The sequence below is a fragment of the Schistocerca serialis genome, chromosome 11 (assembly GCF_023864345.2).
Source record: "Schistocerca serialis cubense isolate TAMUIC-IGC-003099 chromosome 11, iqSchSeri2.2, whole genome shotgun sequence".
In the NCBI taxonomy this organism is placed as follows: domain Eukaryota; kingdom Metazoa; phylum Arthropoda; class Insecta; order Orthoptera; family Acrididae; genus Schistocerca; species Schistocerca serialis.
Window position 1 is genome coordinate 158,434,661 of NC_064648.1, and position 15,890 is coordinate 158,450,550.

At 40.1% G+C, this 15,890-nt stretch overlaps 2 protein-coding genes across 2 annotated transcripts in view; one reads left to right on the forward strand and one right to left on the reverse strand.

Annotated features, from left to right (window-relative positions):
- Positions 1-5,568: 5,568 nt before the first annotated feature.
- On the reverse strand, positions 5,569-8,548 carry LOC126426801 (THAP domain-containing protein 2-like). The gene is made up of 4 exons (XM_050088803.1): positions 8,347-8,548; positions 8,007-8,274; positions 7,745-7,882; positions 5,569-7,642 (listed from the first exon to the last, which is right to left on the reverse strand). The coding sequence occupies exons 1-4, from the start codon at positions 8,415-8,417 to the stop codon at positions 7,580-7,582; spliced, it is 540 nt and encodes a 179-aa protein (XP_049944760.1). The 5' UTR covers positions 8,418-8,548; the 3' UTR covers positions 5,569-7,579.
- A 17-nt stretch (positions 8,549-8,565) lies between these two features.
- LOC126426799 (uncharacterized) overlaps positions 8,566-15,890 on the forward strand; it is a 388,288-nt gene continuing 380,963 nt past the window's right edge. The window contains exon 1 of the mRNA XM_050088801.1: positions 8,566-8,580. The gene's annotated coding sequence lies outside the window, so the exon portion shown is untranslated. The remainder of the gene's footprint in view (positions 8,581-15,890) is intronic.

Genomic DNA, 15,890 nt, shown 5'->3' on the forward strand with positions numbered 1-15,890 from the left:
AAAGAAAATCTCACTATGCTTTTAACAGCATATGCTGCTGTAAAGCTTGCTCCTCCTAAGAACATGATTTTTTCTGGTACAGACGTCTGATACAACAGCACAGCAAAACTTACTTTCAATAGGTGTGGTAGCAGTGCACTCCCATAGGATAACAGAATATTATGTCCTCCAGGAATCACATTGGGTACACCACTTACAGCATAAACTGTACAGCAACTACAATGTTTTGTGAGCAAGTAATACCAGTCAGTATCTTTAATTTTAACATAACTCTTGACTCCCATAATTACCTACTTATACGTGTGTTTGTACTACAGGTTATTGGTAAAGCAAATACTAACTGAATAGGTCTTCACACTTTTAATACTTAGCTGAAATTCTGAAAAAAGTAAATTCTTTTATTACTGTATCACCTCTAAGGTGAATTAAGAGGTACTGACTGGTTTCTTTGAACATTTAATAGAAGCCTTCTTTTTACCTGCTATTGATAAAGAGCCATTCCAAGTTCTGTACAGAACAATCTCTCACATTTTTCATGAGGTTTGTTATTCTGTACACTAATATTTCTTCTTCTAAATACACTAATATTTCTTCTTCTAAATAGTAAATATCGCATTCAGACATTGTTGGTATTAAAGGTAATTCATGAAATAAATCATATTTAAACCAGAAAATTTAAGGTTCCACATGGCACATGAAAAGTACCTTGTTACACACATGTATGTACAGATTCCAAAATGTCTGTGAATTTGAGTTACAAACTTTTTTAAATAGAAATATGAAGATCACAATACTTTGGGTCTGCAATAACTCAGACGTAAAATACTTTAGTTCCCTATGGGAAACTTTGTTCTTTATGTGACTCGTGCAACTGCTTTCACTCTTAATGGAAAACTAAATGGTTTATGATAAAGTTAACTTGCAAAAAGTGTAACCATTATTACATAATTTCTGTGAAGTAAGATCCCTCAATATTAATCCCTTCCTTTGTCATCATAACTTGATAATTTCAGTTCCATATGGGACATATGAACTGAAAAAAGAAGAAGAAGAAGAAGAAGAAATGCTTTTATTACTATGACCAAACAAAATCTTTTTAACATGTAGTACACAGTTCAAATCAACAAAAAGTTTAACTGTATAATTAAGGTAAATGTTGATGAAAATTAGGCATGTAACATGAATACTGAAATTTCCTAGTCCGCAGCTCATGGTCATGCGGTAGCGTTCTCGCCTCCCGCGCCCAGGTTCAATTCCCGGTGGGGTCAGGGATTTTCTCTGCCTCGTGATGACTGGGTGTTGTGTGATGTCCATAGGTTAGTTAGGTTTAAGTAGTCCTAAGTTCTAGGGGTTCAAAAATGGCTCTGAGCACTATGGGACTTAACTTCTGAGGTCATCAGTCACCTAGAACTTAGAACTACACTAAACCTAACTAACCTAAGGACATCACACAACACCCAGTCATCACGAGGCAGAGAAAATCCCTGACCCCGCCGGGAATCGAACCTGGGCGTGGGAAGCGAGAACGCTACCGCACGACCACGAGCTGCAGACTAAGTTCTAGGAGACTAATGACCATAGATGTTAAGCCCTATAGTGCTCAGAGCCATTTGAACCATTTTTTTGAAATTTCCTAGATTTCCAAGTGTAACTGTAATCACTGTATTCTGTACTTTGTAGTGCTAGAAAGGTAATTCTGTATGGCTCAAATGGCTCTGAGCACTATGCGACTTAACTTCTGAGGTCATCAGTCGCCTAGAACCTAACTAACCTAAGGACAGCACACACATCCATGCCCGAGGCAGGATTCGAACCTGCGACCGTAGCGGTCGCTCGGCTCCAGACTGTAGCGCCTAGAACCGCACGACCACTATGGCCGGCCTAATTCTGTATGATTCTTTGCATTCTCTCCCCCCTTCCCCCCCCAACACAGGAAAATATAATAGAAAGACCTCCTAGCAAAATAAAGACAAAATTCAGAAAATTAGGTTTTGCCCGAATCAGGCCCCCTTATTCTAGAATGATTCTAAAGTAATAAGAATGCTTACGATCAATTGGAACATTGTGTTCATTCTAGGAAGTATTAAAACAAGAATTAAGAGAGTAACAATTTTATTGCTCTTATGTTGCAGAGTATCCACAAACATTACTGTTTGAAACATAGGGCCACTGCATACTCCATTAGATCACACCCATTAAACTGTTTTCTTAAACTGAAAAATTCAAGTTAACATAGTTATTGAGGGAAATATTTTCTCACACTGAAAGCTATCTGTCAAATAAGTCTCAGAACATTTTTTCCCCATTAATTTCACACAAATCACCTGTTTTTAATGCAAGTGCATATTTTGAGACTTACCAAACAAAAGCGCTGGCAGGTCGATACACACACAAATATACACACAAAATTCTAGCTTTCACAACCAACGGCTGCTTCGTCAAGAAAGAGGAAAGGAGAGGGAAAGACGAAAGGATGTGGGTTTTAAGGGAGAGGGTAAGGAGTCATTCCAATCCCGGGAGCAGAAAGACTTACCTTAGGGGGAAAAAAGGACGGGTATACAATCGCACACACACGCATATCCATCCACACATGTACATACACAAGCAGACATAATTTTCCTACGTGGAATGTTTCCCTCTATTATATTCAAGTGCATATTTTGTAACACCAAACAGCTTAAAATAAGCATGTATAATAAACAATTATAATTTTGTTACATTATCTACACAGGATGTAAAGAGTTAATTTTACTTCCATGTGATTCGTGGTTCAAATGGCTCTGAGGACTATGGGACTTAACATCTATGGTCATCAGTCCCCTAGAACTTAGAACTACTTAAACCTAACTAACCTAAGGACATCACACAACACCCAGGCATCACGAGGCAGAGAAAATCCCTGACCCCACCGGGAATCGAACCTGGGAACCCAATGTGATTCATCCTTTGAAGTTCATCATTATACAACAACAAATCTATGGACAAAATAGTTTTAAAAATCTGTCAAAATGTCACACCCATCTGCATGGAATGTCCCATTACATAATCTTTTCCAATTTGAGCACTATACATGATTAAACAATATGAGTTTATTTAACTTCTGCCTTATACTTGATTTGTTGTTTAAAATTTTCTCAGCAGGCTTTTTTTTTCATGTGTTTTTAAGCGTGTGCACGAGTACATGAATGCAATCTTACAAACAAGTTGAGTCTGATGTAAGTCCTCAATGCCAATTTCATAATGGTAACCATGACAAAGAGCAGGCGCAGGAAATGGGTAATCTACAAATTTATTTTTAACATAACACAATGCAAAATCTTGGCCAGTATATATTTCTGTCGCATATCCCCAGCAATCACAAACATCTGAAACAGTTTCTGAGTATTGTACAACAGAGTACACGCAGTCACTTGTTTTAACCAGTTTTCCCCAGTTAATAAAATTGGCAAATGCATTTCTATTGGCCATATTGGGAAAAGCATAGAGATAAATACATTCTAATGCAGATTTAGCTACTGGTGGCTTCAGTATGTGAAGACAGTCTTTGCATGTGATCTGCCTTGAAAGGCGCAATGACACATACCCTGCAATATAATAGTGCTTGTAAAATGATAACTTAATCTTATCATCAAGAAGTGCACACCACTTCTCTACTTCATTTTCTGCAGCACTTTCATCACTTTCTACTACATGCTTTCTTGCATGAAAATCATAAACAGGTGGCAAACACCACGCATTAAAATTTGAGCAATTCCCATTCATTGCAGTGACAGTGTTACCCAAGAGCAACTTTCTCATGGCACATTTGAACTGGTATGCATTTGGATTATTGTTCCAACCACCTCTGGACTGAATGCAGGAAATGGTCTTGTGACAGTTTATAATTTAGGAAATACTTCAGAGGAGATTCAGCACGAAGCATACTTGCCAGAGCTATGTGCCTGACTGATTGCATATTGAAAATTATCCCAAAAGCAAAAGTATTTCTTGCATGAAGCAGCAATGGAACACCAATGATTTTTAAGCTTTTGATATAATTTTCAGTGTCTCTGAAAATACCAAGCCAATAAGATTTGTTGTCAAGACTCAGGGGGCTCTTATACCCTCTTACCTAATGGAGTTCTGGAGTTCAGAATATCAAAAATCCTATCAATATAATACAAAAATTCTACTGTTGCTTCACTTCCTTTAAAATTTGTATCACCAACCCTCCTCAAAAACTCTATACCATCTGCCACACTAGAACTCAAAGTCTGTGCAGCTAATGAAACATTCATGTTTCTATTTACATAACTTGTATGTTGTCCTGATAGTTTGTTGGCAAATGTCATACCATCTTCTTCTTGTACCTTGTTCAATTGCTCAATGAAATGCCATCTACTAATGCCAGTTGGAGACTCAATAGCAGATACTTCTGCTAGAGCATTTCTGGCAAACTTAATCATATGACACATGTCCAAGATACAATAAACATTGTATTTTTCCACAGGATGAGGAAAGTAGCTTTTAAAATCACCCTTGGAAAAATTTAAAGTACAGCCAAGTGAACGTAAAGTGCTTATATTTACCTTACAGCCGTCACATGTAACACACCAAACCCTAATGCCAGATCTATGCAGCCTCTCTAAAGCAGATTTTATCACTGTGACCTGATTATTTGTCTGTACACCAGATTATTTGCCTGTACACCGTTGATAAAGAAACATGCAATCGGGCATTTAAATTTGCCATTAATAGAGACAAGCATGAAAACCAGAGCCTCAGATGCCTCTATTATTTCTTTTGACTGAGGCACTTCCCCACCAAAGTCTAAAAAACCTGTGTATTGCTTAGTTCCTTGGTCCCAAACTACTTGCTTTCTAATTGCCATACTGTCTACAATTAGACATGAATCGCTGAACTGTTCCCTTACAATTGGGTTCAAATCAATGTACTTAAAAACATCTTTTAAGAAGCCAGGTTCACAGTCTACACTTGCCACCCATTTGGAAATCAATTATTTATGGGGCAGAGCCATTAATTTTTGCAGGTATTCGTATGCTGCTGGTGAATGAAAGTAGACAGTCATCGCAAACATGTTCATATTTGTTGTGTATCTACTACTCTTTGAGGAGAGAGAGTTGTTCACTAAATTGCACACTAATTCCACTTGTGTTCCTTTCTGATGATTGAGAAAGTTATGTAACTTCTCAGGAAGATGCCCCTTCTCCTTCAATGAACTTATGTCATCCATGGAAAACACTTTCTTCTCTCTTCTTCGAAGTTTTTCACGGACACACTTCAGTTAACGTTTTAATTCGTGCACAGTGTCTGAGAAAAAAAGTGCAAGTTTCAGTCGCCTTGTCTTCCATTTCTACTTTCGACTGTATAAGATAAGAAAAAACATGCTCGTACTATACACAGCATATAAAAATGCATGTAAACAAAGATCAGAGCAGGAGGGCACCTTTTATGCAGCATACCAAAAATGTAAAAAATTCTACAAACTTAAGCTGATGCAGACAAAAAAGGCTGCTTATGAAGGGTACATAGAAGGTGCAACAAACAAGTGCAAGGCAGCATGGCAGATTGTAGCACAAGAAAATCCCACACGTCACACACATGAAACTCAGCTGACTCCAAGGGAACTAAATGACTACTTCATTAGCTCAATTAAAGAAATTGAAAGTAAGATAGAAAAAACAGATACATCTGCAAGCGATTTACTTAATGCCCTTCCACCAGTAGATCATGTCTTTAACTGGTATAGTATCACACCTGCTCAGATTAAAAGAACAGTCACAAAATTTTCAAATTCTAAAAGTATGGACTGCTACTGGCTCTCCAATTACATAGTAAAAAAAACTGTAGACTCGATCGCTAAACCATTGGCATTCATATTTAATAAATGTTTACAGTCAGGAGTGTTTCCCGACTCCCTCAAAATTTCCAAAGTTATTCCAGTGTTTAAAAAGGGTGACAAACATCTTCCTAAAAGTTATCGCCCAATCTCAATTGTGCCAATATTTTCTAAAGTATTTGAGTCACTTATGTACACTCAATTAAGTAGCTATTTTGAGACACACAACCTTTTGAGCAATAGTCAGTTCGGATTCCGACAGGGCAGAAATACCACTGCGGCCATCCTGGAAATTGTTGACCAGACATTAACAGCCTTTGAAGACCGGAATATGGTGTCACTTGTCTTGTGTGATCTGAGCAAAGCTTTTGACTGCATTCCCTTTGGCACCCTGATTGCAAAACTAGAATTTTATGGTGTATGTAACCCAGCATTAGCAGTAATAGAGTCATATCTTCATAATAGAAGACAGTTTGTCTCAGTTAAAAATAATTACTCCCCTGTAGCAGCAATTAGTACTGGTGTACCACAGGGCTCGGTTCTGGGACCCTTCTTCTTCATCATAGCCATCAATGACCTACCTCATCACATAAATAGTACTACCATATGCTATGCAGATGACACAACCCTCCTCACCTCACATCAGAACATGTCAGCTTTGGACAATAACACACAGGAATCACTCAAATCAGCCATCCACTGGTTCACATCCAATAAATTACTGTGTAACTCAGAGAAAACACAACAGCTTCTCTTAGGGTTACCCAAAACCATAGAAAACAAAACTGTAAAACTATTAGGAATGCATATTGATTCCAAACTTAACTGGGAAGAACACGTAAATCAGGTTTGCAAAAAGCTTTCAAGAGTCTCCTATCTCCTTTGGAAACTTAGGGACATGATTAGCATGAACTTTCTGAGAACAATGTACTGTGGACTCTTCCAGTCACATATTACATATGGCCTTCTCATATGGGGGCACAGCTCTCACAGTAACAAAATTTTGTTGATGCAGAAAAGAATGCTGCGCATAATGTGTAAAGTCGGTCCCACGGAGCACTGTCGTCCTCTCTTTAAAAGGCTAAGACTGTTGACCATTGTAAACTTGTATATTTATATCTGTGTGTTACACATTAAAAACAATGGTATGGAAGGTGTTGTCAGGGAAGAAATTCATAACTACAACAATAGAAGGAAGGCAGATTATGATATACCAAGACACAGACTAACAAAAAGTAGTAACTCACACAAAGTGAATACCTTAAAAATATTCAACAAACTACCGCAATCTGCTCGGGACATGCCCACAAAAATTCTTAAACAAAATTTGTACAATTGGTTATCTGACAATCCATTTTATTCTATGCAAGAATATTATGATCTGAGTAGCACAGAGATAAACCTGTAATTGCATAATTAACTTAATTAACTACTATATATACTGTTACAAAATATTTCATATTTAATACCTTTGTATTTCAACTGTGTTAGGTAACTACTTTATTTGCCAGTGTTATGATGTGTTACGTAACTACTGTGTTTGCTACTACAATGTAACTCAGTTTTGGTACCTTTGTATGTATCTGAAACTAGAATATGTATTAAGCATTGTAGTCACCTGCTTAAGGTTTATGTTATTTGTAAGTTACTCATATGCTAATTATATCTATGCCTTATATATAGTGTCTGGAATATTAATATTATTTTATGTACTGACGAAGCCTATTTCATCTTGCATGATCAATGGCTAATAAAGAATCTTGAATCTATACCACAATCAATTACTGAAGAACCAACTGCACTCTGAAATAAATAATTTCGTTATGTATGATTGAAACAACTCAAGGCTTGATGAAAAGATATTATAAGAAAACTTTGGGGGTGTGAAAACATCCTTATACTAACGTTTTCGACACAATTCGCAGCTTCTGTATTGGATAAATGGGACATTCTTTCCACGGAAGAATTCTCATTGACAACATTCTCCACGCAATCAGTAGCGTCTGCAGTGGGCAAATCGAGCACGGATTCCATCACAGAACGCTAAAAACAAAAATATGGACCTGTATTACAACATTGCTTAGACGTATGAAGCCCATTTGTGTCCGTACGAAATAAATTCACAAAAGTAAAAATCACACACATAGCAAGGAAATTAATTAGCTACCTCAAATGGAGAATCATCGTTGTCACTCAAAATCCTAACAACATGTCGTCGTGACTGTTTATTTGGTGGCATCAAATGTGTCGGAAAGTCAAAAACTGATGGCACTGCTTCGGGTTTGAGACGTTTCTTCCACGTTCCAGGGCTCACTACGTAATCATCTTGTCGGAAATGGTTTCCGCAAAGAAAACTGCAAGACGTAAGATTAAAATCTTCCCGCTTCACGGAAGTAATCCACGTCTTTAATAGCTCTTTGTGCTCTAGAGGAAACCTGTTCAAAAACATCGAATTAGCAATCTCACAAGTCTGTATTTTTATCGTATTGTATCGGTAGTCCTATTACCTGTGAAATGATATGTCACTTTCCCTACTCCATCGCTTCGTACAACTGAAAGCAAAACAAGAAATCACCATTTCGATAGTCCTTAATTCCTTATACACCGTACACACCGAGAGAAAATTCTTGCCAAATTCGAATATGGCGAGCAATACAGACGACAGTAAACAGCTGGTAGAGCCATCTATCGGTAGGTCCGTTAGTTGAGCATCCCTCATTTCGCTAGCTTTAGACGCCTGTCAGTATTATTCAGTGTTGTGACGGCCACCCTGCGAACATCTTTGGAATGTTTTGATGAGAAGTTATATTCTACTAAAGCATGTGACATTTTATTTACTAACATAAAACTGAATTTTCATCATATTAAGGCAGTGGGCCGTTACAAGTTATAGTAGAAACTGAGAATGTTTGTCTTAATGCTAAAACACAATTTACAGAGCTATGTGGTTAGATGAAGCACACTCGGAAGTAGTTGATAACAGACTACGATCCATCTTAACTTCCTACTGACGTGAACATCCGTAACAATAAGGCAACCATCATCAACAAGTATGAAACTTCTACATTAAAGTTCTCATCATCATCCGAGGACTTTTCATAGTGTGCTTATTTAAAAACTTTGAACTGTAATGAAGTTGTATTTGTTATGCACTGCAATATGGATTGCAACAGACAAAGTTGGTAGCAACCGTATCCGAAAGCGCTATTCAACAATGTTGTAAGTTATGCACATGAATGTAGCATAGATGATAATTTAGAACTCTCTGTAAATGCTTGCAGGAATGAAGTCTGCTACTGTAACTCCTATAAATATTAAATCTGTAGAAATTGGTTTATGAATGGATAACTGAAATATGTCATTGCTCTTGTTGATTTGAACACAATGCAAGCAGAATTTGTGGCTTATAAAGAGAAAGCTATTTAAACAATACTGTAGGGATGTAAGGCAGAATGAATAATAAGAAATGTTTTATTTTTTAATTTCCTGTATGTAAAATATGTTAATAAACAAAATTATTTCCAATGTATATTTGTGTTCCATTGAAACAGAAACAATGAGAAACATAAATATTATGCAAGATATTTATATTAATGATAAACAGGTCGTACTATTCTGCAAAACCGTCAAACATACATACAATCACTCACTGAGTGAATAGTGTGAGTATAGCAGAGTGTCAATAAATTTTGATGATATAAACACAAATGAAATGATCGTATGGCATTGTTGGCCAGGAGACCCCATGCAGGGTTGAGGTGACGCCACTTCGGCGACTTGCGAGTCAATGATGATGAAAGATACACAACACCCAGTCATCTCGAGGCAGAGAAAATACCTGACCCCGTCGGGAATCAAACCCGGGACCCCGTGTGCGGGAAGCGAGAATGCTACCGCAAGACCACGAGCTGCAGACATAAACACGTATTTAAAACATCATAAAAAGGTTTCAGGTACGTTTCACACATGTAAAGCAGATGTATGTGCAATTGAAGAGGGTATTGATTCTGCAAATGAAGGTTCCAGTAGTACTACTTTTAGGCTTTCAGCAAGGACAACACCTAGCATTGGATGCTGAAAAGGTTTACAAATCTGGCCTGTTTTTAGATATATTCCTGGCAATTTATACTTAATGCAATATTGCAATAGATGCATATCTAAAGAATAAGTTGCTAGATGTAATTTCTGTTTTTTTCTGCAGTAGTTCCTGGATACAAAATAACAGAGGTTCCATCTAATACACCGAAGAGCCAAAGAAACTGGTACACCTGCCTAATACTGTGTAGAGCCCCAGTAAACACAACATGGCATGGACTCGACTAACGTCTGAAGTAGTGCTGGAGGGAACTGATGCCACGAATCCTGCATGGTTGTCCATAAACCTGTAAGAGCACGAGGGGGTGGAGATCTCTTCTGAATAGAATGTTGCAAGGCTTCCCAGATATGCTCAATAATATTCATGCCTGCGGAGTTTGGTGGCCAGCAGACGGGTTTAAACCCAGAAGAATGTTCCTGGAGCCACTCTGTAGCAATTCTGAACGTGTGGGGTGTCACATTGTCCTAGTGGAATTTCCCAAGTCCATCAGAATGCACAATGGACATGAATGGTTACAGGTGAACAGGCATGCAAAGAGGTTCATTTACATATGTCTGCCTGTGTCTGGCATGATGTGTGTGTGTGGGGGGGGAGGGGGGGGTCGCCCGCGTGAGTGTATACCTGTCCTTTTTTCCCCCCTAAGGTAAGTCTTTCTGCTCCCGGGACTGGAATGACTCCTTACCCTCTCCCTTAAAACCCACATCCTTTCATCTTTTCTTCTCCTTCCCTCTTTCCTGATGAAGCAACTTTGGGTTGCGAAAGCTTGAATATTTGTGTGTGCGTTTGTGTGTTTTTTATTGTGTCTTATCAACATACCAGCGCCTTCTCGTTTGGATGTGCAAGTGTCTTTTGTTGTGTCTGTCTGCAACTCAGCATGTTGTCTTTATGGTGAGTGGCTATTTATGTTTAACTTATATTGTTGATATGCCTACCTGGAGTTCCCATTGTCTGATGATGTGAGGAAAAGTACACAATTAAACAAAACATTAGACCACATTGTTTCATCACCTGCACTTGTTCTCTTCCCCGCTGTTTTCATTAGTTTCCTCAGAAACAGTTGAGAACAGATGTTCGTGAGACATTTTTTTCATTCAGGGTCACTAATACTATCTGCCCTCAAAACATGAACCTTTCCTCCTGGACTATACTGCTCCCTCTCTCTCTCTCTCTCTCTCTCTCTCTCTCTCTCTCTCTCTCTCACACACACACACACACACACACACACACACACACACACACCCCAGAGGTTGGGACATGAGCAACATTGACAAATGGCAGATTATTATGATCTGGCACCTGGGTAGAAGTATCTCAGAAATGGTGAGGCTGATCAGCTGTTCAAGTGCTATTGTTGTGAGCATCTATGGAAAGTAGGTGAAGGGTGGCTAAATTGTGAGTAGGTGACATGATGGTGGATACCCATGACTCATTGTAAAATATAATGTAGATGAATAGATAAAAAATCTACTCACCAAGCAGCGGCAGGGGAACACACACACACACCAAAGGATTTAACTTTTACAAGATTTTCGAGCCTGTGGCTTCTTATTCTGCCATTTTTACATTATATTATCAATAACTGATTATTTTCATCATCATAAAATGTGGAGGTCAGAGTCTTGCCCACTCTATGAGGCATGATTGGCAGCCATCTGTGGCAGCTCTCACAACGGAGAACAATTTACAAAGGAAAATCACCAAACAGCCCCTTGTTTTGAGAAGTTGTTTTATTTTGACAATCGGTTTTGACATCTCATTACTGCTATCTTCAGGCCACTGTGCACTCCACGTACAGACAGTCAGGTATATCGATACTTGCGCACCTGGAGCCATCAATATCTGGATACTCTGAATTCATTTTTTCTGTGTTTTCTTCGAAGACGTGACACCAAATCAGTTACTTCGAAGACTCGTAAATATTTGACTGGCTGCTGTCCTGTATCCACGATGCATCAACAGACACATAGTAGAATTGTGGTACAGGAACAAATCCTTTGGAGCACACATTGTCGAAAATAGGGCCCTGCAGCGGATGACACCTATGTTATCCCTCATTAACCCTTTCGGACTCAAAATATTAAAATTTAATTTTTTTTTATTTTCTTGTTTTTATTAGACTATCAGACATACATTGAAACTGAACAATGTGAAAAACAAATGTTGCATACATTAATGGACCACACATGGGGTGGTTTCAAATGGAGCCATTACATATATTAACTGACCACATACGGGGTGGTTTCAAATGGAGCCACTGTGCTTGAAACATCTTTACTTTTAAATGTATTTGCATTTGTGAATAAGGACAACCATCAGCTGTAGAATGGAATGATGACTGGGTTCAAATCCCGGTCCGGCACAAATTTTCATTGTCATCATTCTATTCTACAGCTGATGGTTGTCCTTATTCGCAATTATGAAATTTCATAATGGCTTAGTCACCGCAGTGCCTGCTCCTTTGGACACGCGTGCATCGTAATCAGAACAACACGCCACTGCAATACCATCATTACTTTTGATGGTAAAGTAAAATTCAGTTCCTTTCTGCAGATAGGCAGGGGTCTACTTGAAAGAGAGCGCACTTCCATCTGATTCTGTGAGGTTCCTCCTCTATGCTACAGTGTACACAGTGCCATGAGGTGCCATTGTTTGGTAGACGCTTTGCTTCTGTTGTAAATTTTTCAGCTGGGACATTGTTTTGTTTTGCTAATGATTCTTTGCTGTCACCCTCTGAAATAATCCAAGACAAGACTGGTTATTTTGTTCAAAAACTGAGATCACTGTCTCGAGCCAATACATCGTCTCCCCTTACACTGCTACTGTCAAACTGAGTCCACATTAGAAGAAATCCCTTCCAAAAGAAACACCAGAATTACCTCTTCCTTTATTCTGCAAAACTGCATCATGTGAAACTGGAAATACAACAAACTGTCACTCATGTTGCTCTTAGATACACAGTGGTTTCAAAAGGAACCACCACAATAATTATTATAATAAATACATAAATTTAATTATTATTGCAATACATAGGGTATAAATTTGAACACGACAGTTTTTTGCATCTAACTCATGTACAAAACCTACCTTACAGAAACAAATTCAGTGGCAATTTCAAACAAAAACAGTTGTGCACTGTGTACAAAAATGGCTCCCACATTTCTCATATTGTTGTTGCTGTTGTTGTTGTTGTTGTTGTTGTCATCTTCAGTCTAGAGACTGGTTTGATGCAGCTCTCCATGCTACTCTATCCTGTGCAAGCTTCTTCATCTCCCAGTACTTACTGCAACCTACATCCTTCTGAATCTTCTTAGTGTATTCATTTCTTGGTCTCCCTATATGATTTTTACCCTCCACGCTGCCCTCCAATGCTAAATTGGTGATTGCTCGATGCCTCAGAACATGTCCTACCAACTGATCCCTTCTTCTAGTCAAGTCGTGCCACAAACTCCTCTTGTTCCCAATTCAGTTCAGTACCTCCTGATTAGTTACGTGATCTACTCATCTAATCTTCAGCATTCTTCTGTGGCACCACAATTTGAAGGCTTCTATTCTCTTCTTGTCCAAACTACACTCCTGGAAATTGAAATAAGAACACTGTGAATTCATTGTCCCAGGAAGGGGAAACTTTATTGACACATTCCTTGGGTCAGATACATCACATGATCACACTGACAGAACCACAGGCACATAGACACAGGCAACAGAGCATGCACAATGTCGGCACTAGTACAGTGTATATCCACCTTTCGCAGCAATGCAGGCTGCTATTCTCCCATGGAGACGATCGTAGAGATGCTGGATGTAGTCCTGTGGAACGGCTTGCCATGCCATTTCCACCTGGCGCCTCAGTTGGACCAGCGTTCGTGCTGGACGTGCAGACCGCGTGAGACGACGCTTCATCCAGTCCCAAACATGCTCAATGGGGGACAGATCCGGAGATCTTGCTGGCCAGGGTAGTTGACTTACACCTTCTAGAGCACGTTGGGTGGCACGGGATACATGCGGACGTGCATTGTCCTGTTGGAACAGCAAGTTCCCTTGCCGGTCTAGGAATGGTAGAACGATGGGTTCGATGACGGTTTGGATGTACCGTGCACTATTCAGTGTCCCCTCGACGATCACTAGTGGTGTACGGCCAGTGTAGGAGATTGCTCCCCACACCATGATGCCGGGTGTTGGCCCTGTGTGCCTCGGTCGTATGCAGTCCTGATTGTGGCGCTGACCTGCACGGCGCCAAACACGCATACGACCATCATTGGCACCAAGCCAGAAGCGACTCTCGTCGCTGAAGACGACACGTCTCCATTCGTCCCTCCATTCACGCCTGTCACGACACCACTGGAGGCGGGCTGCACGATGTTGGGGCGTGAGCGGAAGACGGCCTAACGGTGTGCGGGACCGTAGCCCAGCTTCATGGAGACGGTTGCGAATGGTCCTCGCCGATACCCCAGGAGCAACAGTGTCCCTAATTTGCTGGGAAGTGGCGGTGCGGTCCCCTACGGCACTGCGTAGGATCCTACGGTCTTGGCGTGCATCCGTGCGTCGCTGCGGTCCGGTCCCAGGTCGACGGGCACGTGCACCTTCCGCCGACCACTGGCGACAACATCGATGTACTGTGGAGACCTCACGCCCCACGTGTTGAGCAATTCGGCGGTACGTCCACCCGGCCTCCCGCATGCCCACTATACGCCCTCGCTCAAAGTCCGTCACCTGCACATACGGTTCACGTCCACGCTGTCGCGGCATGCTACCAGTGTTAAAGACTGCGATGGAGCTCCGTATGCCATGGCAAACTGGCTGACACTGACGGCGGCGGTGCACAAATGCTGCGCAGCTAGCGCCATTCGACGGCCAACACCGCGGTTCCTGGTGTGTCCGCTGTGCCGTGCGTGTGATCATTGCTTGTACAGCCCTCTCGCAGTGTCCGGAGCGAGTATGGTGGGTCTGACACACCGGTGTCAATGTGTTCTTTTTTCCATTTCCAGGAGTGTATTTATCATCCATGTTTCACTTCCACACATGGCTACACTTCATACAAATACTTTCAGAAACGACTTCCTGACAGTTAAATCTATACTCGATGTTAACAAATTTCTCTTCTTCAGAAACGCTTTCCTTGCCGTTGCCAGTCTACATTTTATATCCTCTCTACTTTGACCATCATCAGTTAATTTGCTCCCAAAATAGCAAAACTCCTTAACCAGTTTCTCACTTCCTAACTTCCTAATCTAATTCCCTCAGCATCACCTGATTTAATTCGACTACATTCCATTATCCTCATTTTGCTTTACATCTTATATCCTCCTTTCAGGCCACTGTCTATTCCGTTCAACTTCACTTCCAGGTCCTTTGCTGTCTCTGACAGAATTACAATGTCATCGGCAAATCTCAAAGTTTTTATTTTTCTCAATGGATTTTAATTCCTATTCCAAATTTTTCTTTAGTTTCCTTTATTGCTTTTTCAATATACAGATCGAATAACGTTGGGGATAGGCTACAACCCTGTCTCACTCCCTTCCAAACCACTGCTTCCCTTTCATATTCCTTGACTCTGGACGTTGGACTCACAATCGAGAGGACGACGGTTCAATCCCACGTCCGGCCATCCTGATTTAGGTTTTCTGTGATTTTCCTAAATCGCTCCAGGCGAATGCCAGGATGGTTTCTTTGAAAGGGCATGGCCGGCTTGCTTCCCCATCCTTCTCTAATCCGATGAGACCAATGACCTCACTGTTTGGTCTCTTCCCCCAAACAACCCAACCACTTGACTCTGGTTTCTGTACAAATTGTAAATAGCCTTTTGCTCCTTGTATTTTACCCCTGCCACCTTCAGAATTTAAAAGACAGTATTCCAGTCAACATTGTCAAAAGCTTTCTTTAAGTTTACAAATGCTACAAACATAGATTTGCCTTTCCTGAATCTATCTTCTATGATAATTTGTAGCTTCAGTATTG